The sequence below is a fragment of the Urocitellus parryii genome, chromosome 6 (genome assembly GCF_045843805.1).
Source record: "Urocitellus parryii isolate mUroPar1 chromosome 6, mUroPar1.hap1, whole genome shotgun sequence".
Taxonomy (NCBI): domain Eukaryota; kingdom Metazoa; phylum Chordata; class Mammalia; order Rodentia; family Sciuridae; genus Urocitellus; species Urocitellus parryii.
The window spans coordinates 109,986,687-110,011,697 of record NC_135536.1 but is presented as its reverse complement, the minus strand read 5'-3'; the positions used below and the strand labels follow the sequence as shown (position 1 = coordinate 110,011,697).

At 33.4% G+C, this 25,011-nt stretch overlaps 1 protein-coding gene across 1 annotated transcript in view; it reads left to right on the top strand.

Annotated features, from left to right (window-relative positions):
- The window catches only part of Dennd4a (DENN domain containing 4A), a 105,246-nt gene extending 80,569 nt beyond the window's left edge, over positions 1–24,677 (top strand). Inside the window, exons 20-32 of the mRNA XM_026384803.2 lie at positions 617–733; positions 1,390–1,521; positions 6,369–7,462; positions 10,566–10,755; positions 11,708–11,802; positions 12,976–13,151; positions 13,233–13,379; positions 14,941–15,139; positions 15,372–15,626; positions 17,668–17,785; positions 18,372–18,534; positions 18,697–18,761; positions 23,987–24,677. Of these exons, the coding sequence (XP_026240588.2) occupies positions 617–733; positions 1,390–1,521; positions 6,369–7,462; positions 10,566–10,755; positions 11,708–11,802; positions 12,976–13,151; positions 13,233–13,379; positions 14,941–15,139; positions 15,372–15,626; positions 17,668–17,785; positions 18,372–18,534; positions 18,697–18,761; positions 23,987–24,123 (2,888 nt within the window). The 3' untranslated portion in view covers positions 24,124–24,677. The remainder of the gene's footprint in view (positions 1–616; positions 734–1,389; positions 1,522–6,368; positions 7,463–10,565; positions 10,756–11,707; positions 11,803–12,975; positions 13,152–13,232; positions 13,380–14,940; positions 15,140–15,371; positions 15,627–17,667; positions 17,786–18,371; positions 18,535–18,696; positions 18,762–23,986) is intronic.
- Positions 24,678–25,011: the final 334 nt, after the last annotated feature.

The following is a 25,011-nucleotide window of genomic DNA, read 5'->3' as shown; positions in this document are numbered from 1 at the left end:
AGAAGTTTTCTTAAGTCAATGTAACTTTTGTTTTTCTTAATAACTTTTAACACTAATTGTTTCTTATTCCTATGGATTTGCATTCATATGTAGTTCCATAATTATTCAGTTGAATTTTGAGAAAAGTTAATTGCTTGTCAATAAATTTAAAGAAGCAATACTTTTGGTAAAATCATTAGACATGCAGCTTCAGAGATGTATGTGTGAATGTTGTTATGAATTTCCTGTAGATTTTCCTCCATATACACAATGAGACCTCCAGCGACAAGTTCCATTTCTTAGTTGCAGCTCAGCCTTTCAGCTAGAAAGGTCATGGACTTGTGTAAAAATTATCTGACTTGTCTGTGTCTGCTCACATAATAGTATGAATGTACAGTTCCTTTTGACTGCAGTATGGAGCCAGAAGTAAATTATTTTGAGATCATCTCTGTTACATTAATAAGGTTTGGGGAGGGGTAGCTAACAAAATAATGTTTTCTATTTGAAGTTGTCTAGACAATTTTCTATGAGTGAATCTAAACACTAATTAATATGTTGCTCCTAATTCCAATTGCTTTCACTAAAGTCATTTATGATAAAACAACATAATAGCGTGTTGTTTAATTTTTTTCCCCAGGTGGTCAGTCTGATCTTGGATATAATTCATTGTCTAAGGATGAAGTTACAAGAGGGTATACATCTACTGAGGACATTCAAGAAGAAAAAGATAAAAAAGGGAGTGACTCTAGTTCTTGTAGGTATTGTTTAAATTGATATTGCATAAAATTGTGAACTTATATTTATAAAAATACAACTTATTTTAAGTATAAATGCTAGTTTTGCTTTCCATTTTCCCATGAATTGCTTTTCTTCTCCAGTAAGTCCTCTTTACCATCTGATAGTTTCATACAAATGCTTCCAATGTAAGATGTATAGTCTTAGTGACAAAACATTCTTCAATCAAATACTGTTAGAATGAATGCTATATACCATAAGACAGTCTTACTGTGTAGAAAATTTTCTTGAAACAGAGACGCTTTTCTGAGGTATTATAATAATTTTATTTAAAATTTGCTAATGGACTGTGACTACTGGACTATAACTATATTTGGGTAAATATAGTTTGTTTTTTTTTTTTTTGCCCACCAAAATGTCTCTTCTACAACTAAAGAAGAAATATAAAATTTGCACATAAACCTCATGCATGACCAGTACTTAGTAATTATATTCACACTTTGAGGTCTCAAATAATGGGATAACTTATTCATGGTTGACAAATATATAGAGAGGTTTCCAATATATTCTCATTGGTTTTCAATAGAAATTGAAGACGAAAAGCTACTTCTCTTTTTGCCTCCTCCAATCTATATAGATTCCATTTCATTAGCGTTTTCATTTTCATCTTTGTAGTATCAGAGAATGAGAGTGCAAAAGGAAGTACTGATTGCCTTCCTAAGCTCAGTTATCAAAGTTCTTCCAGTATAGTCCGCCTCAATGGTACAAGTGACAACAGTGCTGTTAAAGTATCAGGAGAAAGCACAGGTGAGTTTAAAATATACATTTTTTTTGTGCAGAATGAATTGTATCTATGTGGATAGTGAATCTTTATTTGTAAAGAAGTCTTAATTCTTCAGTTTTTTAAAAATATATTTGTGCAGCCTCTCATGGTATAGCTTAGTAGGTAGAGTTTTATATTTTATAACATACTTTATTCAAGCTTTCATTATTACTGAATATAGGGGCACATATTAAACTTGTAGACTGACTTTTGAATTTGGGCTGTTGGGACTTTTTAGAAGGGGAAAGTGTGGGAGCAAGAGAGGTAATAAGTTTGAGGTAATCTATAGCTAGCCAATTTTTAAATGAGGCATATGATTCTTTAGTTTACATACTGTTTCTGGGTTTTCAGAGGAAAAAGGGTAGTCCTTCAGATAGTTTAGGTGATAATACCCATTTTTTTCTTTTCAATGTGTTTTTATATACTATTTTTTATTTATTAATAGAGCAATACTTAAATTAGTGGGAGAGGATATTAGCACAAATTTTTTTTAGTTTTATTGATTTTTTTTAAAATCCACAACAATTAGCACTAATTTAAAAATGAGAAAATTGAGTTATAATCTGACATTGGCAGTTCACATAAATTATCAGTAGTTAATGGAAAAGTCAAATTAAAATCCAGGATCATACTTGTCCTCTCGAATTTTTCACCAGACTATTTTGCAGTGGTTAAATGAATGTGAGATTGAGATCTTCTAGTCTGATACATAATTTAAAAATTTTGGTATTAACTCACTTTTCCACCATGTTATAATCTAAGGAATATTGAAGAACTTATACTGAAATATCTTTATGTATGGCCTTATAATGATGTTTATTTTTCCATCTGTTTTTCTAACATAGTTAAAAATGCCTTTTTAACTCAAGGGTGGGTAGACAGTAGCCCAGATTTGGCCAGCATCCTATTTTTGTTCTATTCCACAAAGCTAGCAGTGGTTTTTATGTTTTTTTAATGCTTAGGGAAAAAAATCAAAAGAAAATATTATGTGACACACAAATTATTCGAAATTCAAACTTCAATGTTCTTAAATAAATATTTATTGTAACACAGCCATGCTCATCATTTATATACTGTCTAGTTGGTTTTGCACTTCACAGTAGTTGTGATAGGCACCACTTGGTCTGAAAAAGTAAAATTATTTTTTATTATTAATTCTTCTTTTCAGAAAATGTAGAGTCCTACTATCAAACAAATAAAAATTTAGATGACCTCTAATTATCTTACTTTGCATTTCCTTTTTGTTTTTTAATTGTAGATGGACACAAAATATTTATTTTTATTTATTTATTTTTATGTGGTACTGAGGATCTAACCCAGGGCCTCACGCATGCAAGGCAAGCGCTCTACTGCTGAGCTACAACCCCAGGCCCCTTTGCATTTTCTTTTTAAGTAATAAACTTTAAAAAAGTTGTTGGTATCATGGAATTACCCTATAACGATTTAGTCTTTCTTAACCATTTTATAACTATAACCTTAGTAACTGACATTTGATGGTCCTGTTTTGTTATGCTTTCATGCTTAGTTTTTTCTTAGGATCTGCTTTTGTGAACTTAATAATGATTGCAAGTCATCCTGACTTTCTACCAGAGTAATAAATAACTGATCACCTGGCATTCAATTCTCTAATGTTTAACAAGTCAATTTTATAAAAGCCTGTAATGGGGGGCTGGGGATGTGGCTCAAGCGGTAGCGCGCTGGCCTGGTGTGCGTGCAGCCTGGGTTCGATCCTCAGCACCACATACAAACAAAGATGTTGTCCGCCGAAAATTAAAAAATAAAAAATATTTAAAAATAAATAAATAAATAAATAAATAAATAAAAGCCGGTAATGGATTTCCTTAGCGTGAATTAGAATTGTTAGTTTATTCTTCATATTTTTGCCTTTAAAACATTCCCATCTGTTAAGTGCTATGGATTTATCACTACTGCCAAAGACTTATATATGGACTTATAGATATTCTTATTTTTCAATAACATTTTTCTCTTAAAATATACTAGCATATAGTAGAATTCAGAACAAATATATGGATATTTTGTTTATATCATTGGCTATGTGTGTGTATAAATACTGAGTATATATAGCCAAAACAGCTTCTAAACGATACAGGTGTAGAATAAACAAGGAGATTGGATATTGAAATAAAATCATCACCTTACAGTTCTCTCTTACTTTTATCTTGAGAATTTGATGCTTTGATAAACGTATATTGAACTGATGAGAGTTCAATCACAGGAAAGTTTAACTTGAAATATTCCTCTATCTTCAAATTCTGGTTTTAGTATGCTTTAACATTTTGTTTTTAGTTACTCATACTAAAATATGTCATATTATAATGTATTATAATTTATCATATTCTGAGTTGATGTAATGGCCACAGTTTTCAGTCAGTAAAAATTTTTTGAGCTCCTGCTATATGCTACCATATGTCAGGTGCTGCTGGGAATATGGTAAACAACAAAAAATGTAGTCCCTGCCTTCATGGAGGAAGCAGATGGGAGTATTGGAAACACATTAATCAAACAAATATAAAAATTAAATACTGTAAAGAGGATTGTAAGTTGCTATAAGAGCATATGATAGATGTGTCTTCTGTTTGGGGGGACACTGGTCAAGGAAAGCTTCCTTGAGAATATGATTTTTGAGCTTAGACCTGAAAAAGGAATAGAAAATAAATAAGGATATAGGTTGGAAAGGAAAATGTGAGGGAGGGCATCCTGAGCAGAAGAAACCATATGTAAAAGCCTGTGTCCCAGTGTGTTCAGAGAAAAGGCTAGCTTAACTAGAGCACTTTCATCATTAAATCTCAGAAAATATAATTTACAGTGGCTTCTACAAGTTGAGGTTTATTTTTCTCAAAGTTATTACCTTATATACATATATGATTACATGACCAGTGTGATTCTATATCACGTACAACCAGAAGAATGCGAACTTATGCTCCATTTATGTATGATTTATTAAAGTGCATTTCACTATCATGTATAACTAATTAGAACAAATTTTTAAAAAGAAAAATTTTAAAAATGAATATAATAAAATTCTCCCCAATATTAAAAAAAGAAAAGAAATTCAAAAGCAAACAATTATTCTAGATGTCACCTCAGAGTCTTTGCCATAAGTTTTCTTGACTTAACCAGGATTATAATATGGCCACTCTTTTCAAGGCAATAAGAATGGGAAAGAAGTTACTTCTATCCCTTTGGTCAAGAAAAAATGTTCTTCCAAAACCCTTCAGAAAGGGCCACCTTAACATCACTGGCCAGAATTAGGTTATAGAGCCACCTGGCTCAAGGAAGTTAAATAGTTCGCAGCTACTGTTTTAGAGGCATGTAGAATCCAGCCTGGTCTACTAGAATTTAGCATGAATATAAATTTAGGATTGGGCATACTCTATGGGGCCTTGTATAGTCTGTTATCTATTCTAATTTGCATGTTCATAATTTTTACAGCTCTTTACAGATGTAAAGAACATATGAAACTATACAAAAACAGACCTCAGGCCAGATTTGGCTCAAGATGTAATTTCCCAGCCTCTCCTAATCTTTGTCTTTAAGCCATGCCATAGGACTGACTTTACAAAGGACCCTTGTACATCTATTCAAATGCAATTACAAAGTATTATCTATAGGTTACAAGGTTCCTCCAAGTCTTCTATAATATTTAACCTGTCAAGCAGAAGGTTTCCCAAGAAAGAGTTTTTTGGTTTAAGTCCTCAATCTTAAACCATAAATTGAAATGGGGAGGGGGACACTTTGCCTCTCTGACATGCTATTTTTCTTGTTATTGGCATATGCTTATTTAAAAATAATAGTTTGTAATATTTTATGGTCTCAGGCTGGGGTTGTGGCTCAGTGGTAGAGCACTCACTTAACCTCTAAGGCACTGGGTTCGATCATCAGCTCCATATAAACAAACAAACAAATAAACAAAGGTGTATGTGTGTGTGTATATATATATTTTTTATGGTCTGTAGTATTACCATTTATCCCTGTTCTGCTACCTGCATGCATCATATAGTAGAAAAAAGGTACATTTTGGTAATTACCTAGTTATAGAGATCTGATTCAATTGTATAAAGCAAAGAATAGTTAACAATACTATACCTAGATTAATACTTTTATAAGACTCCTACATAATGAGAACAATTTAGGTGATTGGAAACCTAGATTTCTGCACTCAACATTGTTATCTAAGTAATTTGGTAGAAAGCGATAGACAGTATTTCTGAATAATGTCAAAGGGCCATTTACATTTGACTGGTATGAACTTGCAATCAGTATGTTAAGAAAAGGTAAAATTATTCACATTTATATTCATAAGGATTTGGAGATTTTAAAATAAATTTTTATTTATGAATAAAGTTAACATAGGTACCTTATATTGGTTTGGTGTTTTGGAGTTTGTTTTTCATTTTAATGAGCAGAAGCCTCAGAATCTCAAGATCATTGAGCACAATCACAATTGTATAACCATTGCTATTTAATCAATTCATTAAAATTAATGTAAATATAATTTATAAAACATAAATATTAATGTCTAGAACATACCACTTACATTTAGACAAATATGAATTTGAACCCCAGTTGTAACATTTACGGATTGGGTAACTTTGGGCTAAGTAATTAATTTCTCTTTTCTTTTTTTCTCAACACATAAAAATATTGGACTGTTTTTAATAGATGATATAAGTAATGTACCTAATATGATGTCTGTCAAATAATAGGCAGATCATGAGTACCTGCTACTATCTAGAATTTAAAATATTTAAGATGACTTGTATTTGCACATTACATTTTCCTGACTAAAAGCACTTTTCTTGTTTTATAGAAAGCACACCTGAGCTGGTCTTAATGTCATCTGTTGAGGATACAAATGAAACTGGAAACATTCAAAGTAGATGTTTCAGGAAAAGACATAAAAGTGACAATGAACCTGATTTGGAGCAGCAAATGGCCTGGGGAAATAGAAATCGTAATCTTAGTGGAGGGGTACTGATGGGATTAATGCTGAATAGGATTAATCAAGAAGCAAACACTGGAAATATAGTTGAAAAATTAGGAGCTGATGCAAAAATTCTTTCAAATGTTATCTCAAAAAGTACAAGACCAAATAGTCTTGATATTGGAAAGCCATCTTTAAGATCAAAAAGGGACAGTCTAGAAAAAGAATCCAGTGATGATGATACACCTTTTGATGGTTCTAACTGTTTGACAGATAAAGTGGGTTCCCCTGTTATTTTTGACTTAGAAGATTTAGACAATGAAACAGATGGATCAAAAGTGGGATACATTACTGCGCAAAATCCCAAGAGGATTCAACGTATGAACAGTAGCTTTTCAGTAAAACCTTCTGAGAAAACTGATGTTGTAACAGGATTTGATCCCCTCTCTCTTTTGGTTGCTGAGACGGAACAGCACAAAGAAGAGGAGGAGGATGAAGATGATAGCAAAAGCATTTCAACACCATCTGCTCGGCGTGATTTAGCTGAAGAAATTGTGATGTATATGAATAACATGAGCAGTCCTTTGACAAGTCGTACACCAAGCATTGATTTACAACGGGCATGTGATGATAAGTCAACCAGTAAGAAAAGTCCAACACTGGTCAAGGCATGCAGAAGATCTAGCCTGCCTCCTAATTCTCCTAGGCCAGTGAGACTTACCAAATCTAAAAGTTACACAAAAAGCGAGGAGAGACCACGGGATAGACTCTGGTCTTCTCCAGCCTTCTCACCTACTTGCCCATTTAGGGAAGAATCTCAAAATACATTAACTCATTCATCACCTTCATTTAACTTAGATACACTACTAGTACCTAAACTAGATGTTCTAAGACACAGTATGTTCACTGCTGGCAAAGGAGTTGCAGAGAAAGCAAGCAAGTGGTACTCAAGATTCACCATGTATACCACATCCTCTAAGGTAAGTTTTGTTGGCATTTGCTCCTTTTACTTTCATATACCCACTACTAAAAATGAAAGCCTTCTCGTTGTACAAATGTGTTTTAATCATTCTGTTTACACACAGCTTTATAAAAAGGACTCATGGGATGTAAAAGTTTTGTTAGGTGTCAGAATTTGAGCTGAAATAGCTTCAAAAAGAAAGAAGATGAAGGTTATGTTTATAATTCATTTTTGAAAGAAAGTGATATGTAGCTAGAGTAAGAAATTTGTGTTAAATATAAATACTGACTGAGTTTAAATATTTCCCTCAAAGTACATCATTTTTTCAGTCAATATCCAATATGCCTTCAAAAATTACCAGCCAGACATATAATTTCTCCTTTTTAGGATGATATAACTTATGATAGATCTACATAACCTCCCAAGAGCAAAAATCTAGATGAAATAAAGAAAGTTTCTGTTTACAATCATCAGAGAACTTATAAAGCAACTATAGAAAAGAGAGGCAAGATTATAGAGAGAGAATTGCAGAGAGGAGCTGAAATTCTATAGCCACTTTTTCCCAGAAGGCATTTGCTAATTATAAGCACAGAGAATGAGTTCTAGCCCCAGGCTTTGCATTATCAGAGAACTGTGGGAAGGGGATGGGGAATGGGTGAGTAAAACAGAAGACTTGAGGGACCTCAAATACACAGAAGGTTTTTTTCCTTTAAGACATTTTCCAAATACTGATATTACATAAGATAGGTAAACAGAAAGCATCTGAAAAACAGAGTTCCCTGCATGGTTCTGGGAACATAATAACTAGTACTGATGAGCTGCCAATGGAAGAAGCTTTGGTGACTATATCAGGTCATCAGTGCTACAGGGCTATCCCTCAGGGGCACTGGTAAGCTATGGATAGACTGAGCTGGTCCCAAACTGCAACTTAGACTTGACTCCAGCTCAGCTCTGTGATTAGATTAAAATAGTCAGTCTTTAGGTGGCAGAGGAAAGAGTGTGCTCTTTCTGAAAGAATTAAACATCTACAGTTTTTATAGTTTTTTTATATACAGTGTCTGACATTCAATTAAAGGTAGTTATGCCAAGAGACAGGACTATGGCTAAAAACCAGAAGAAAAACAGATAATGACAACAGAACCTCAGATGATCCAGATACTCGAATGAGAAAGGGTCTATGAAATAATTATAAGATATTCACAATAGAGGAAAACATATAAAAATGGCTGCAAAGATGGAAAATTTCACCAGATAATTAAAATCTGTTTTAAAGGGATCAGATGTAAATTATAGAGCTGAAAAATATATTAAAGATGTGGGAGATATAACAGCAGATAAAACATAGAAAGGCTAGTAAACAAATTGGGAGGGGTGTAATTAGGAAATATCCACACTGGACGTACAGAGAAAAAAATAGAAAATACAGCAGAATTGGGGGTGGGGGGAGTCATTAAAAATATCTAACATTCACGTGATTGAGTTAAAAAGAAAGAGAATGGGATCTAACAAATACTTTAAAAGCCAGTTGCGCTGGACAAGACGACAAATGCCTATAATCCCAGTGATTTGGGAGGCTGAGGCAGGAGGATTACAAGTTCTAGGCCAATCTTAGTAACTTAGTGAGATTCTGTCTCAAAAAATAGAGCCAGGCTCACTGGCACATGCCTATAATCCCAATGACTCAGGAGGCTGAGGCAGGAGGATCGAAAGTTCAAAGCCAGCATTAGCAACTTAGCAAGGCCCTAAGCAACTCAGTGAGAGGCTGTCTCTAAATAAAATTTTAAAAGGGAATAGGGATGTGGCTTAGTGTTTAAGTGCCCCTGGGTTCAATCCCCAGGACCTAAAATAAATAAATGAATAAATAAAAAGTAGAAAGGATTGGGGATGTAGCTCAGTGGCAGAGCATCTCTGGTTCAATCCTCAATGCACTGTCCATCCCCCAACACCTAATTGCCAAGAAATTTCCAAAAATGGAAGATACCAATTCACATATTTAAGAATTTCTGCAAATGCCAAGCAGAATAAATACAAAGAAGACCATACATAGTTATATATTGTTAAAATAAAGATGAAATACAAAGGAAAAATCTTAAAAGGTATTGGAGAAAAAAGATAAATTGCATTCAAAGGAGCAACACTAGGAAATGAATAGTTGTCTTCAGAACAGAAACTATGATGTTGGAATACACTGGTAAGATGCCTTTAAGATGCTAAAAGAAAATCACTGCCAACCTGTTTAACTATATTAGCAAAATATTTTTCAGAAGTTTTATGGTGAGAGTTCTGGTTCCACTGGGGTAACATAAGGCCATCACAACCCATTCCCTCTAATGATTACAACTAAAAACTCCAGACAAAATATGTAAAAAATAAATAACTGGGACTTGGGTTATAGCTCAGTGGTAGAGCGCTTGCCTACCACATGTGAGGCCCTGGGTTCAAGCCTCAGCACCACGTAAAAATAAAGAAATAAAATAACAAAATAAAGATATTGTGTCCATCTGCAACTACTTTAAAAAGTGTTTTTTTTTTCAGTTGTGAATGGACACAATACCTTTATTTTGTTTATTTATTTTTATGTGGTGCTGAGGATCAAACCCAGTGCCTCACGTGTGCTAGGCAAGTGCTGTACCGCTAAGCTACAACCCCAATCCCACAAAAATCTTTATCTACCATATTTTCTTACATATTAGTGTAGCCAGAAAAAAATTTAACTTTTATATTAGTATCCTCAGAAATGAAAACTAATGAGCATGTGTCTTTGAAATCTAGATTATTGTGGAAAATAATAAAATGTAATTCTAATGGTGTCTTAGTCTGGAAGATCAAGGAGGAAAGAAAACAGGAAGGAAAATAAAACAATAAATGAAGTCCTCTAAATTGCCTTACTAAATGGGGATATATCTTGCTGGAAGTAAAAAAATTATTTCTTAAAAATTGATCTCTAGCCTGCTTACTCAAAGTAGGACTCTTTGTATAATTGGTTGGGTTTTGTTTTTTTTCCCCAGAAGTTGTTCATTAATCATTTGGGTAGTTAGGTGGTAGTGTTTCCTCTACCTTAGAGAAGACTTTTTAAATAATTTTAAATATGAAGGAAATTAAGCTTATAATTATGTCCTTAGGATCAAAGTTCTGATCGTACCAGTCTTTCTTCAGTGGGAGCCCAGGATTCTGAATCTACCTCTTTGACAGATGAAGATATCTGCCATGAGTTGGAAGGAGCTGTTTCCTCCCAAGAGAGCAGTGCCACTTCAGGGACCAAAGGAATTGATCTCAGTCGAGCAAGCCTGGAAAGTTCTGCCTCCCTAGAAGGTTTGTCCAAACAGTCCTGTTTGGTTGGCAGTACCTTTACTGTTTTTCTTTATGATTTAAATTTGTTTTTCAACTTTTTAAAAGCCTGAAAGAAATCCAAAGAAAAATGATAAAAGCCAAGGCACTTTTAGAGAAGACTAGTTTCCATTCCCACCCCTCATATAATTCTCTTCCTACCTTTCATTTTTAAAAAAAAAAAATGTAAGTATAAGTGGTTTTTTATATATCCTTATTACTTTCCTATCTTCTCATTCAAAAGGTAACTATAAATTCTTTCCCACCCATCACTTGTCTTCACTTAACAGTGTAACCTGAAGATCATTCCATATCATTACATAGTGGTGTTCCTCCTTCATTTTTACAGCTGCATAGTTCATCATATGTGGTTGTATCAGTTTATTTTAACTACTTCTCTATTTATCGACATTAAATTTCCAGTCTTTATAATGCTATTGTATATGCATATACATATGTACATATATATACACACACATATATATCATGTTATATTTTTGCAAGTGCATATTGTTAATTGTCATTTATAAGAACTCTCTTCTGAAAAAGTATTTGAGAATCTAGTGTTTAGTATAATTTCCTATCCCCTCTATTTCTTGTGAACTGGTAGTTTATACCATTATATTTTGCACTGAGAAAGATTTTTTACATTATTGTTGTTTCTGAATTATTTTTAATATTTTGAACAGAAAATATCAATTTTATCAGAGAATTTATGGAAATAGAAGATTCTTGCTGGCGTTATGGCTCAGTGGTAGAGTGTTTGCCTGGCATGGGTGAGGCACTGGGTTCAATTCTCATCACCACATATAAATAAGTAAATAAAATAAAGCTCCATCAACAACTAAAAATATATATGTATAATTTTTTTAAAAATTCTTATATCCTTTCTCATCAATTTTAATGGTTTTGCTGTTTGTTTTTTAATAATGAACAGGATCCCTGTCAAAGTTTGCCTTACCTGGGAAATCAGAAATGACATCTTCCCTGAACACAAGTAATGCAAATATCTTCCAGAACTATGCAATGGAGGTATACAATTTTATTCAAGAGTATCTTTTTGTGTTACTTTATAAAATGTACATTTCTCAAGTATTGATGATCCTGGTATAGTAATAAAAGTTTAATATGTAGTATCTGAAATTTTAGAAAACATATCTCACCTAAACAAAGTTGAAATCCAGTTTTTGGATATTCATTATTTCAGATTGTTGAAGTCATATTACTTTATTAGGGCAGTTCCATTCTTTCTTTGAGATTTTCAGCATACATAAATATTTTCCTTTTTGGCATTTTATTCATTCCTTATTATATGTATTCTCTTTGAACATTTATGTCACATTGTAAACTCTACCAATTTTGCTGTGCAAGCAAACTTTTGATGAGAGTGCAGGAACCTCTTTTGGCACTCAATTGTCAACTTCTTCCATCATGGTTTTTCATCAGTTCAATGTGGATCTCTATCTCTGCAGGGTATGCTCCTATGTCCCATTTTCTTACAATAAAAAGTTATGCTTTTATACTTTAAAACTCTTCCCTAATTTTTCTGTAAAAATTATAGTAATTAAATTAAGTTTGTGAGTGTGGCTGCTGTTTCATGCTAGGTTCCATAAAGAAATTTGCATATAGCTGGAAGACAAATGATGAGCATTCATGTTGCCATTTACAAAGTTTCTGTGGCTTCGGGAATTTATGTAATTTATAAATGTAATTTCGACATTTATAGTTATCTACTGTTGAGCTTGTTAAACTGTATAGTGATAGACTAGGCTTGTTTTTTGTTTAATTCCTAATTTGATACCTTTATACACTTAGATGTTACAACCAGGTCAAATTACTTTATAGCTTTCTGAGTCCTTTCAATCACTTTACTTACTATAAACCAGTACAAATTTGTGGACCAGTACTGGTTCAGTGACCATACTTTTGAGTAGCACTGATCTATAATTACAGATATCTATTTGGGGTATTTGCAGATTAATGCTTTAATTTACTTTTCCATGATAAAATTATAGCTAATTTTATAAAAATGATAATGGAAAAAAATGCTCACTTCAATACAAGTTTCTTTTATAGGCAAAATTTTGGAATGGATTTAGTTGAAATAATTAAAGATGAGCATAGTATATAATACACTGAATATAGTCCATTTCTTGTTTGTAATGTTTGGATACTTACTTTATAAAGTGCTATCTTCTCCCCTAGGTTCTCATCTCAAGTTGTTCTCGATGTAGAACTTGTGATTGTCTCGTCCATGATGAGGAAATCATGGCTGGCTGGACAGCAGATGATTCAAATCTCAATACTACCTGCCCATTCTGTGGCAATCTTTTCTTACCTTTTCTGAATATTGAAATAAGAGATTTAAGACGACCTGGAAGGTAATAATAAACTTTTTCCACCCCTTTATATTTAAGTATCATGTCTCCAAGGTTATCTCACTTCTTCAATTCACATTCCAGATACTTTTTGAAATCAAGCCCCTCTACAGAAAGTACCCACTTTCCATCTTCTTTTTCAAGTCAGGCAAAGCAGACTTGCATTTCACCATCAGCTTCTGGTCTTGACACATCTGCTACCTCTGTTCAAGGGAATTTTGATCTAAATAGGTAAGTATGATTATGAGGAACTAGGATTTTTTTTATACTGGGGCTTATTATGTTATTGCACAGGCTGGTTTCAAACTTATGGGCTAAGGTTATCTGCCTGCCTGTCTCAGCCTCCCAAGTAGCTGGGACTAGAGGCATACACTACCAGGACCAATTAAAACTATGTTTTAACAACATATATTACACGTTTGGGATATGTGACAGATTAATTAGCTGAGTATTTCAAGGTTTAAATTTCTGTGAAAAATAAATTTATAATCTTAGGTTCTTATTTCTAGAATTAAAATTTCCTAATAGCCTAAATATTTAAATATTGAGTTTTGCTACGGCTACGCTTTATGAACCTCCAGAGTTTAAGTTATGTGTACATATGATAGTGTTTACTAGTATTTTAAAGAAAAAATATGTAGAACCCTTGAAGTTTAGAATGATCATCTTTTTCATATCTCCATCTCTTCATAAATTAAGACAATACCAGCTTATACTTTGGAATACTTAATTTTCTACTTAGGAGAATTAATTATTTGTTAAAAGATTTGGAACTGATATAAGAACTATAAAATCAAAATTTATACTATTATTATATTAAACCTAATATAAGTAACCTACACTCAAATGTAGAAACTGATTCTATTTTGCGTAAGTGCCAACTAACCCACAAAAAAACTGAACAGGTAAAGTCTTATTGGTACTTGCATGTGCCAAAAAATAACTGTATGGTATTGGCAGGCTAACATAACCTATTTGGTCATAAATATTTAAGACAGTAAAACCAAAAATCTATGCATATGTTTTCTTTTATCATAGATCTGTTGTGTCCCTTATCTTTGTCTTTTATCCACTTGTGATTGCTGAAAGAACAAGTGTCCATTTCCTCTATTTGGCATCCCTAACGGCTAGTGTGGTTCCTGCTATATAAAAGTTGTCCACTGGGCTGGGAATGTGGCTCAAGTGGTAGTGGGCTCGCCTGGCATGCGTGCGGCCCGGGGTTCGATCCTCAGCACCACATACAAAGATGTTGTGTCCACCGATAACTAAAAATAAATGTTAAAACTCACTCACACTCTCTCTCTCTCTCTCTCTCTCTCTCTCTCTCTCTCTCTCTCTCTCTCTCTCTCTCTCTCCCCCCCTCACTCTCTCTTTAAAAAAAAAAAAAAAAGTTGTCCACTAAGGGGTTGGGGATGTAGCTCAATGGTACAGCACTTACCAAGCATGTATGAGGCACTGGGTTTAATCCTCAGCAAAATAAATAAATTAAATAAAGGTCCATCAACCACTACAATTTTAAGATATTTTTTTTAAAGTTGTCCACTAAATGTTTTGAACAAATGAATGAATCTTGGATATTTAATATTCACTTGCTATAAAGGAAAATATGTGTGACTACTACTGTAGTAGTCACATTAAAATATCCCATTTTAAAAGCCCAAATAATGTATTTCTTTTGATTTATTGTGCTATGTTCAGTTCTGATTCTAAAGAAAAGAACATGGTTCTTCTAAATGAAATCATGTAAATCTAGCCACTGATCTGATTTTTCTTCTTTTTTTCAATGCCCAAGCAAATCTAAACTGGAGGAAAATTCCTGTGCCCGAAGTATTCAGATTCCTGCTAATAAATCAAAAACAGCTATATCAAAATGTCCAATATTTCCAATGGCCAGAAGTATTAGTACTTACGGCACCTTGGACAAAGAAGATACTGGAAGACAGAAGCTATTTCCTACGGGCAGCCTGCCAGCTACTTTACAAGGAGCAACAGTATGTATTTTGGGTTTTTTTAAATTTGGAAATGGATCATTTACATATGATTTTGTTCTCCTTGTCCTGAAGAACCTTATTAACTTTAGTTTTATCATTGTCATGGAAGAGTCTTATCCCACAATAGAATTATATTACCTTTCTACTAATCTGGAAATCATTGACAGATTTTTTTACAAATAGTTTATCATTTATTATATTTATCATTTATGGGTTTTTATTTATTCAACAGGATTCTTTAGGATTAGAATGGCATCTTCCAAGTCCAGATCCTGTCACTGTTCCATATCTTAGTCCATTAGTGGTATGGAAAGAACTTGAGAGCTTATTGGAAAATGAAGGTGATCATGCAATAACAGTGGCAGACTTTGTGGACCATCATCCTATTGTTTTTTGGAACCTGGTGTGGTATTTTAGACGTCTCGACTTGCCCAGTAACTTACCTGGATTGATTCTTTCTTCTGAGCATTGTAATAAGTATTCGAAGGTATGAGAATAAAAATTAAAAGGCACTGCTACTGTCACCTGCATAATGTTTGCATATTGCTTGGTTAAAAAGTAAGGTTCATTATTATGTGAAGTATTTTTAATAACCATCTAAATCATTAGAAAAGTAGGATTCTCTTAGTTGCTTGCCTTTACAAATAATTTTTTCTTACAGTCTAGCAGTAAGACAAAGTCATGGTTTTTAGCTTTCTAAACTTTACAGAAAATGTGCTTGAATTTTTGTTATTACTTCAAGAATAGATTGAAAGCAACTCTCATGAGAAGAATTTGTGAGTTAGCCCCATTCAAATCTCATACCCCCTTCAAAAACAAGCCTAATGATTTTTTTAGGAGGATGTCTATAATTCATATTCAAGCATGTGCTACCATTCTCTTTGTTCCTTTACTCTTAATTTTTGCTTAATAGGCAGCGAATTATGTTCATTTATTTATTTAACTTTTTTTGTGATGCTGAGGATCAAACCCATGGCCTCACATATGCTAGGAAGCACTCTGCCCCTGAGCTACATCCCCAGCCTCCATTGACATCTTTTCTTTTTTTTTAGATATAGATTTTTATTTATTTATATATATAATATACATTTTATACATATTAAAATATATGTTATATTTAGTTATATATTATATATTTTTATATATTATATATGTATATTAGTTGTTGATGGACCTCTTTACTTTAGTCATTTATTTATATGCCATGCTAAGAATCGAACCCAGTGCCTCTCACATGCTAGGCAAATGCTCTACTGCTGAGCTACAACCCAAGCCCTGGACACAATACCTTTATTTTATTTATTTATCTTTTTATGAGGTGGCTTAGGTTCTAACCCAGTGCCTCCCATGTGCTAGGTGAGCACTCTACCACTGAGCTACAACTCCAGCTCTCCATTGATATCATTTTTTAGACCTTTATTTTTATTTATTTGTTTTTATGTGGTGCTGAGGATTAAACCCAGTGCCTCACACATGCTAGGCAAATGCTCTACCACTGAACCACCATCCCAGCTCTGATACCTTTGATATATTGTTTGTGTTTTTTACCTTTTAGTATGCCGTCACTATAGATAAAGCTCAAGAACTTTATCTTCTCCCTTTTGTATTTCTTGTATTTCACATCTATTAAGTACAGGTACTCTGATTTTTTCAGTACATCATAAATGGAAGGCAAAAAATGGTAGCTCAGTCATAATTATCTGGGCAAGGGGTGTAGACTATCAGAAATAGACTCCTGAGGCTGGAGATATAATCTAATGGTAAAGTGCTTACTTAGCACATGGGAGGCCCTGGGTTTGATCCCCCCACATTATAAAAGAAGAAGAAGAAAGGAATGGAACTCCTGGATTCATCTTTCTATGGACTTTGGGACTCGTGAGGAGGGAGAAGATTAGTCCTTCATGGAACCCTTTCTCAATTATCTCAAATACTTTGTAAAATCTTTACTTTAGAAATCATTAGCTTCAAGCCAAGCCTGGTAGCACATGCCTGTAATCCCAGCAACTCAGGAAGCTAAGGCAGGAGGATCACAGGTTCAAGGCCAGCCTCACAATTTAGGGAGGCCCTAAGTGACTCAGTGAGACCCCAATTCAAAAATAAAAAATATAAAGGGCTGGGGGTGGGGCTGGGGTTATGGCTCAGCGGAAGAGCGCTCGCCTAGCACGTGCAAGGAGCTGGGTTCAATCCTTAGCACCACATAAAAATAAACAAATAAAATAAAGGTATTGTGCCCAACTATAACTAAAAAAATATTTTTTTAAAAAAAGGGCTGGGGATATGGCTCAATGGTAAAGTGCTCCTGGGTTCAATCACCAGTACTAAAAAAGAAAAGAAAAGAAATTGTTAGTTTCTCTATACAACATGTCTTCCTTCAGGAGATATCAAATACATACAAATCAATCATTTTCTGTATTTTTTTCTCCTGCACACTTAAAACCTAAACAAAAATTTATGATGATTTTATAAAATACTTATAAAAAATTATCATTTAAGGATCACTAATGAATATTTTTTACTTTACAACCCAGATTCCTCGCCACTGTATGTCTGAAGATAGTAAATATGTTTTAATACAAATGTTATGGGACAATATGAAATTACATCAGGATCCAGGGCAGCCTTTGTACATCCTCTGGAATGCCCACAGTAAGTGCTATAATAGAATGCAGACTTCATTCATGAGAGAGTAATCACTACTTAATTTAAATAGCCTAAATTTACATATAACTGACTTATTTCACTGTACTACTTTTTGTCTTACAGGTCAAAATCGTACTCTTTTGTTTGAGAGTGAGTGTTAAGTTTGATTTTTTTAGTGCTACCTTCTATGTAGGTCCAATTTTACATGATTTGGTTTTGTTTTTTGAGTGGTGCTGTGTATGTGCTAGAGGGGTTGGTTATGTTTTGTACCATTTGGCTTTTAGCACATTGCTTGTCCCAGTTATTTTTTATTTGTTTTCATCCTTGGCTGCTAATTTCCTTCAGGGGCTGTATTAAAGGAAACTACTTTGGGTTGTCCGTCTGAAACCACAGAAACTTCCAGTCTATTTTTGTCATTATTTGTCTTCTTTTTCCTTTTTTTGCTCTCTTCATTTGTAGATTTCTATTCTTTTATCTATTGCCCTTAAATTTATTTTTAGTGCTTTGTAACTTCTTCAACAGCTGTCAGTTACTATTTAATTTCTTCTTTCTATATCGAACATTTCCTTCATCTGCTCTTGTTCTTTTACAGCCCAGAAGTATCCAATGGTTCATTTATTACAAAAAAATGATAACTCATTTAACCAGGAACTATTGAAAAGTATGGTAAAAAGCATTAAAATGAATGATGTCTATGGACCAATGAGTCAGATTTTAGAGACACTCAATAAGTGTCCACATTTTAAAAGACAGAGGTAAGTTATTCCCTTAAACAAACATATTCCTCTAAGCAATCACACCTTATTTGCCTAGTAATTTTTAGACTATATCATGTTTATGTTAATATAAATATTTTTTGTAGAGAACATATAAACTATATGGATATTAATATTTTCTTCATGCTTTTTATTTCCTAGGAGTTTATACAGAGAAATACTATTTCTTTCACTTGTGGCACTAGGAAGAGAAAACATTGATATAGGTAATTCAGCATAAAAAATAATATATGACATTTACATGATGCAGTACAATTTTCAGTGTTTTCTATTGGTAGTCTTAATTTGTTATAATAATAAAAAATTGTTTCTTTGATTTTTATCTATTGTAAAAGGTACTTTGACATTCTGGTAATGGTAGTATTAATAAAGATAAATAATAAAAGTAATATAGCAAGTACTTTCCATGTATTATCTCATGTAATTCTCCCAAAAATCCTGTGAGAAATGGGTACGAATATCATTTTCATATTATTGAAAACACTGAAGGCTTCAGGTGAAGTAGCTTAATCTCACATTTCACAATACATAATAGAGCTATATTTTAACCAAAAAGTCTTAATTTTCAATCCAAGGCTTTAAGTAATGTGTCCTATCACTGATAACATGAGGCTTATTCAGAAAGAATGTAAAGTAGTTAAATATATATTTTAGGAGATTTTAAACTTTTTTGATTGGTCATATCCTTCTCCCAATTATTGTTTTTTGTTTGTTTTTCGAGATGGGAGCTTGTATGTTGTCCAAACCCCTGGGCTCTAGCAATCCTCTTGCCTCGACTTTCTGAGTACCGCGACTATTGGTCTGCACCTCTGCACCTGACTAGCTTAATGTCTTAAGTTTCTACTTCCAAATCCTAAGAAAAGAAAGCAAGGAAGAAAAAAAGAAGGAAAGAGAAAACATTAGTGGCAGATTTAGTGCTAGGTTTAATTTAAATAGCTGTCAGTCATTGAGAGACTCAAGTAGAGTTTTGGCATTCTGTTTGAAAAGTTATAATGTTGCAAATAGTATGATGAAAAGGATAATTGATCCACATAATTCATCTGATATGAGTGGTTGGTTTCTGAGTTGGGTGCCCTACATAACCCACTCACTATTTAAAAGAATATATAGTGGGTCATGATTCATTCTCTTAGGTGATTGTACACTAGTCTTAACAAAAACAAATTACTTTTTAGCATCAGCACTTCGTTTAACTTTTAAAAAATATTTTTAGCTATAGCTAACACAGTATATTTATTTTTTTATGTAGTTCTGAGAATTGAACCCAGTGCCCCAAACATGCTAGGCAAGTGTTCTATCATTGAGCCCCAACCTCAGCCCACATCATTTAACTTTTAAAATGCCACAGCCATTGATTAGTGCCATCAGTCATGATGATGATATATATAATAAGCATATGCACCATTACAAGTAACTTAATCAGATGGAGCATGACGAGAAAGCAAGGGCTCTCCCCTGGTGCTGGCTTTCCATCAGTTCACTAAGGATTGGGTAAAAAAGCAGTAGTTAGCAAGTGAAGAGGGCAGCTGAATGCTACTGTCCCTAATTGGGTGTCTCAAGTGTTTATCAGATGCCATCTAGCCAGAAATGACAGTACCACCAGAGATTGTCAGCCATCATGCCAGAAGATTATAGAATTTGACAGCAAAGGTATATGTGGGTGAAATGGCAAGTATCTTACAGAATGAAATTATTAGATGAGTGTGTTATTTTAAGTGAACATTTTAAGAACAAAGACTCATTTAGTTAGAAATTAGTCTGCTTATGTAGAAAATAAGAATGGGAAATTAGCTTACACGAAAATGTCCTTAAAAGTTAGCTTTAATTCAACCTATATAGAGATCAATATTTAGTATCATTAAAAAAAAAAGTATGACCCAGAGAATTATAATCAGGGACCATTCTACTTAGAAGTCACATTAAGTTGCTGATCACTTAACTGAAATAAAGTTGGGAATCTTGGGAGAAATTCTGATAGATATGTAAAAATTATTGAAAATCAAGGAATATTTGAAGGAAGTGTAGTTTATTTAACCTGTAACATTCTTTGTAAGCAAATATTGTATGAATGTGCCAAATTGCCCTTTCTGCTAAAAAGAGAAATAGGATGAATAGGTTCAAATCGCAACCAGGGCACTTTGAGCAGAATGATATGAATGTTTGTTTTTTACATTAATGGTTGTGAAACACTGGAGAGTATTAAAAATAAGAAATTTGACAAGTGATTCTAAAGTTCAACTGGAAAACTAATATAGGAATAGGCTAGAATAAATATAAAGTAAAGGAAATAATAAGGGAATTGAATGGTATAATAGAAAATGTCTAACACACAAGAAAAAAGTGATGGAAAAATTAAGATGACATGGGAAAAATAGAAAAATTGCACATATAAATCCTTCTTTTTTTTAAGTTGTAGATGGACACAATAACTTTATTTATTTATTTTTTATGTGGTGCTGAGGATTGAACCCAGTGCCTCACACGTGCTAGACAAGTGCTATACCATTGAGCCACAACCCAAGCCCCATAAATCCTTCTTTATCAGTAATTCCATTAAATGTAAGTTGACCAAACTCTTCAACTAAAGGGCAGATCTTCTAGAAGAATGAATTTTAGACTGGGTGTTACTTGGAAGGCAATAAAAACATAATCAAACAAAAATAGATTAAATTGGACATCATTAAAATTAAAATCATGGGCTGGGGTTATAGCTCAGTGGTTAAGCACTTGCCTCACATGCTCGAGGCATTGAATTCGATCCTCAGCACCAGATAAAAAAATAAATAAGGTCCTGGGGTTCTGGCTCAGTGGTGGAGCACTTGCCTCATACAGATAAGGCACTGAGTTCAATCCTACAACTACAACTAAAGAAAAGTATTTTTAAAAAATTAAAATCATGTGTGCATTAAAGAACAGTATCAGAAAAGTAAAAATATAACCTACAGAATAAGAGAAAATATTTGCATTATGTCTGATAAAGGCTTAGTAATTAGTATAAATAAAGAACTTTTATAACTTGACATTAAAAGCAATCCACTTTAGGGGCTGGAACTGCAGCTCAGTGTTAGAGTGCCTTCCTCACAGGGTAAGGCACCAGGTTGGATCCTCAGCACCACATAAAAAGTAAATAAATAAAAATATTGTGTCCATCTACAACTAGAAATTTTTTTTAATTTTAAAAAGCAATACACTTTAAAACTTGACTCAAGTATTTTAACAGACCTTTCTCCAAAGATGTAGGAATGACTAATAAACACAAGAAAAGATGCTTAACATCTTTAGTCATTAGGAAAATGAAAATCAAAACCACAATTACATACCACTTCACATCTTCTAGGATAGCTGTTGTGAGAAAAACAGAAAATAACAAGTATCAGCAAGGATGTGGAGAAACTGGGACCCTCATTTGTTGTTGTGGGAATATAAAATTATGTAGCTACTGTAGAAACAGTTTTTTTTAAATTTCTTCAAGATGTTCAACATAGAGTTATGATCTGACAGTTCCATCCTAGATGGATATACTCAAGAGAATTGAAAACATATATTCTTTGTAGAAACTTCTACATGAATGTTCATAGCAACATTATTCATAATAGCCCCAAAAGTGGAAAAATCCACATATACATTACCTGATGAATGAATAAACAAAATGTAACATATTAAATGATAGAATATTATCTATAAAAAGATATGAGCCAGGTTACAGTGGTGCACACCTGTAATCCCAGCAGCTCAGGAGCCTGAGACAGGAGGATCTAGAGTTCAAAGCCAGCCTCAGCAAAAGCTAGGTGCTAAGCAACTCAGTGAGACCCTGTCTCTAAATAAAATACAAAATAAGACTGGGGATGTGGCTTGGTGGTCAAGTGCCCCTGAGTTCAATTCCCCAGTACCAAAAAAAAGAAATGAAACGAAATACTGATACATGCTACAACATGGATTAACCTTAAAAACAGACTTAGTAGAAGAAGTCAGACACAAAAGACCATATACTGTATGTACGATTAGGTTTATAAAAAACTGGCCTTTACACTTAAAATTGGTAAATTGTATGGTGTGTGAATTATATCTCAATTTTTAAAAGGTAATCTGATAATAAAAGGAATATTCAGGAAATGTTATTTAAAGAATCATTAGAGGATTTGCCTTTATAGAAGCTCCTGTAATTATAGCAAGGTAATGCTAGCACAGGGAGAGCTAGAAAACTCAATAGGACAGAATAGAGTCTAGAAATAGACAAAAATATCTGTGAGAATATAAGATAAAATCATGATAATATGATAAAATCACTTAGGAAAGGCAGTCAACTATATAGTGTTGGAAGAATCTTTCTAGCCACTTGGGAAAGAAGCTGAAACTTGTCAAAACGAGGCAGAGTGTTATTTTAACTCAGCCTTTTAACTATGATGATACAAAGAATACCAAGAAAAGATCATTTTTACCATTCCTTTATACTCTACCCAGTACAAGCCCAGGACATGTTCAGGTCTTTCCCTAGCCCTCTGCCAAAGGTGATTTCATTGAATGTTCAGAGAAATCTGGACTGCCAAGCTAGAGAGGCTTACTTGCTCATGCAGTTGGCTCTGAACTCAGACAGCCTCTGTGGACACCATTATGGTACTGTGTCAGAGGGGGAAGATGTTCTGTTGTCTGTTGTCTCCCTAAATCAAAAATATGGAACCTGAGTAATACTCAGATTATGCATACCTCATTTGGATCTCTGAAGGGCAGATTTTTCCCCAATGTGTGTTAAAAATTGGTAAGATAGCATAATTTCTACACAGAAATGTTTAACAGAAACTTCTAAACCCATGTTCTCCCTTTTTCACATGTGAATTGTCCTCTGCACAAGAAGTTCACAGGCCTTAGAATAATGTCCTTAATAATAAAATCACAATCTACTAGCTCCATCTATTTCCCATGAGAAATAAAGGGGCAAAAATCATTACATGATGTCAGAAGATACTTGGATTTTTTTCCCAAGGGTATCCCATAATAGGAAGTTTAGGGCACATAAACCAAAATAAATTCCTGTTGGGGCAGAAAATTAAATGTAAAAATTTAAACCATAAAAGTTAAGAAAATATGGATAATTTTTTTTCTATATTCTGGTGGGAGAATACCATTACTTATTCTTCCTGTGTTTATTGAGAATGAAAATCAAGGTACAAAAAATTGTATATGGTATTTTGTTTTAAATTTTGTGCTTGGTAAAATTAAAATTGGTCTATGCAATCTAGCTCTAAAATACTATGGACTTTAAGGTCTCCTGGGAGCTCTAGCCTTGAAGTTTGTGGTACTTCAGATAGCAGACTGTCCTAGAGATTCCTTGTTAGCACCTAATTCTGTGGTTCTGTAGTATTATAGAAACTTGATTATTGTCTGTTTCAGACGTAAGTTTTTTATACCTTTGTTTGTTTGTGAATTTTTGCAGATGCATTTGACAAAGAATATAAAATGGCATATGATCGTCTCACACCTAGTCAAGTCAAGAGTACACACAACTGTGATAGACCACCAAGTACAGGAGTGATGGAATGTCGAAAAACCTTTGGAGAACCTTATCTATAAGATGTGTGTGTGTGTGTGTGTGTGTGTGTGTGTGTGTGTGTGTGTGTACATTCAGTATATATTGTATAGTTATTGTACAAAGTAATTTCACTTTTAGACTCTAAACATTTTTTCTCCGATTTTTGAGAATGCAATTGTAAATGGTTCAGAAAGTTCAGAGCACTTCTGTACTGAATGTTTTCAGAAGAGGATAGTAACAAATAGGGAGAGAACCACTTTGTTTCCCATTTCTTTTCTCTTTAACTTCCTGTAATAAGTAATTAAGTATTTTTGCAATGACAAAATATCTTAACAAAATTGGTTGCCATAAAATATGACAACTGTCTTATGATTTCTCTTAGAAGAGACAGAAAAATCATGTATGGAACCTAAACAGAAATGTAAGATTAAAGTATGTTTTGTTTTCATAGACTCTTCAAATGTTTTGACCATGAAGTTATATTATACATATTTTAAATTGTTTATAGTAAGTTGATATTTTTTTAATTTTTAAATTTAATATAGCAAAGTTAAAATGAATTTAAACTTATGAAGCAAGTGTTTATTTTCCTTGTCTGCTGTTATTTGAAGTATTTAGTACAACTGCAGATCTCTATATGTATATCTATATCTATATCTATATATATATATATATATATTTTATTACTTGGGAAAATTAAATTTTAAAATGTTAGTACTAGGTCAGTGTCCTCCTAGGATTGCATGTTAGCACCGTAGGCCTGACTACAGTGAGTGTGTCCTGGCAAGGATGGTGTACACTGGCCAGACTGACTCATTGAGCAGAGATTCACCAGACTGTGATACCAAAATCTCTTCTATTGCTGATATATACATACAGGACACAGAGAAAGTGGCTCACAATGCAAATATCAACTTAAATTTTAATAT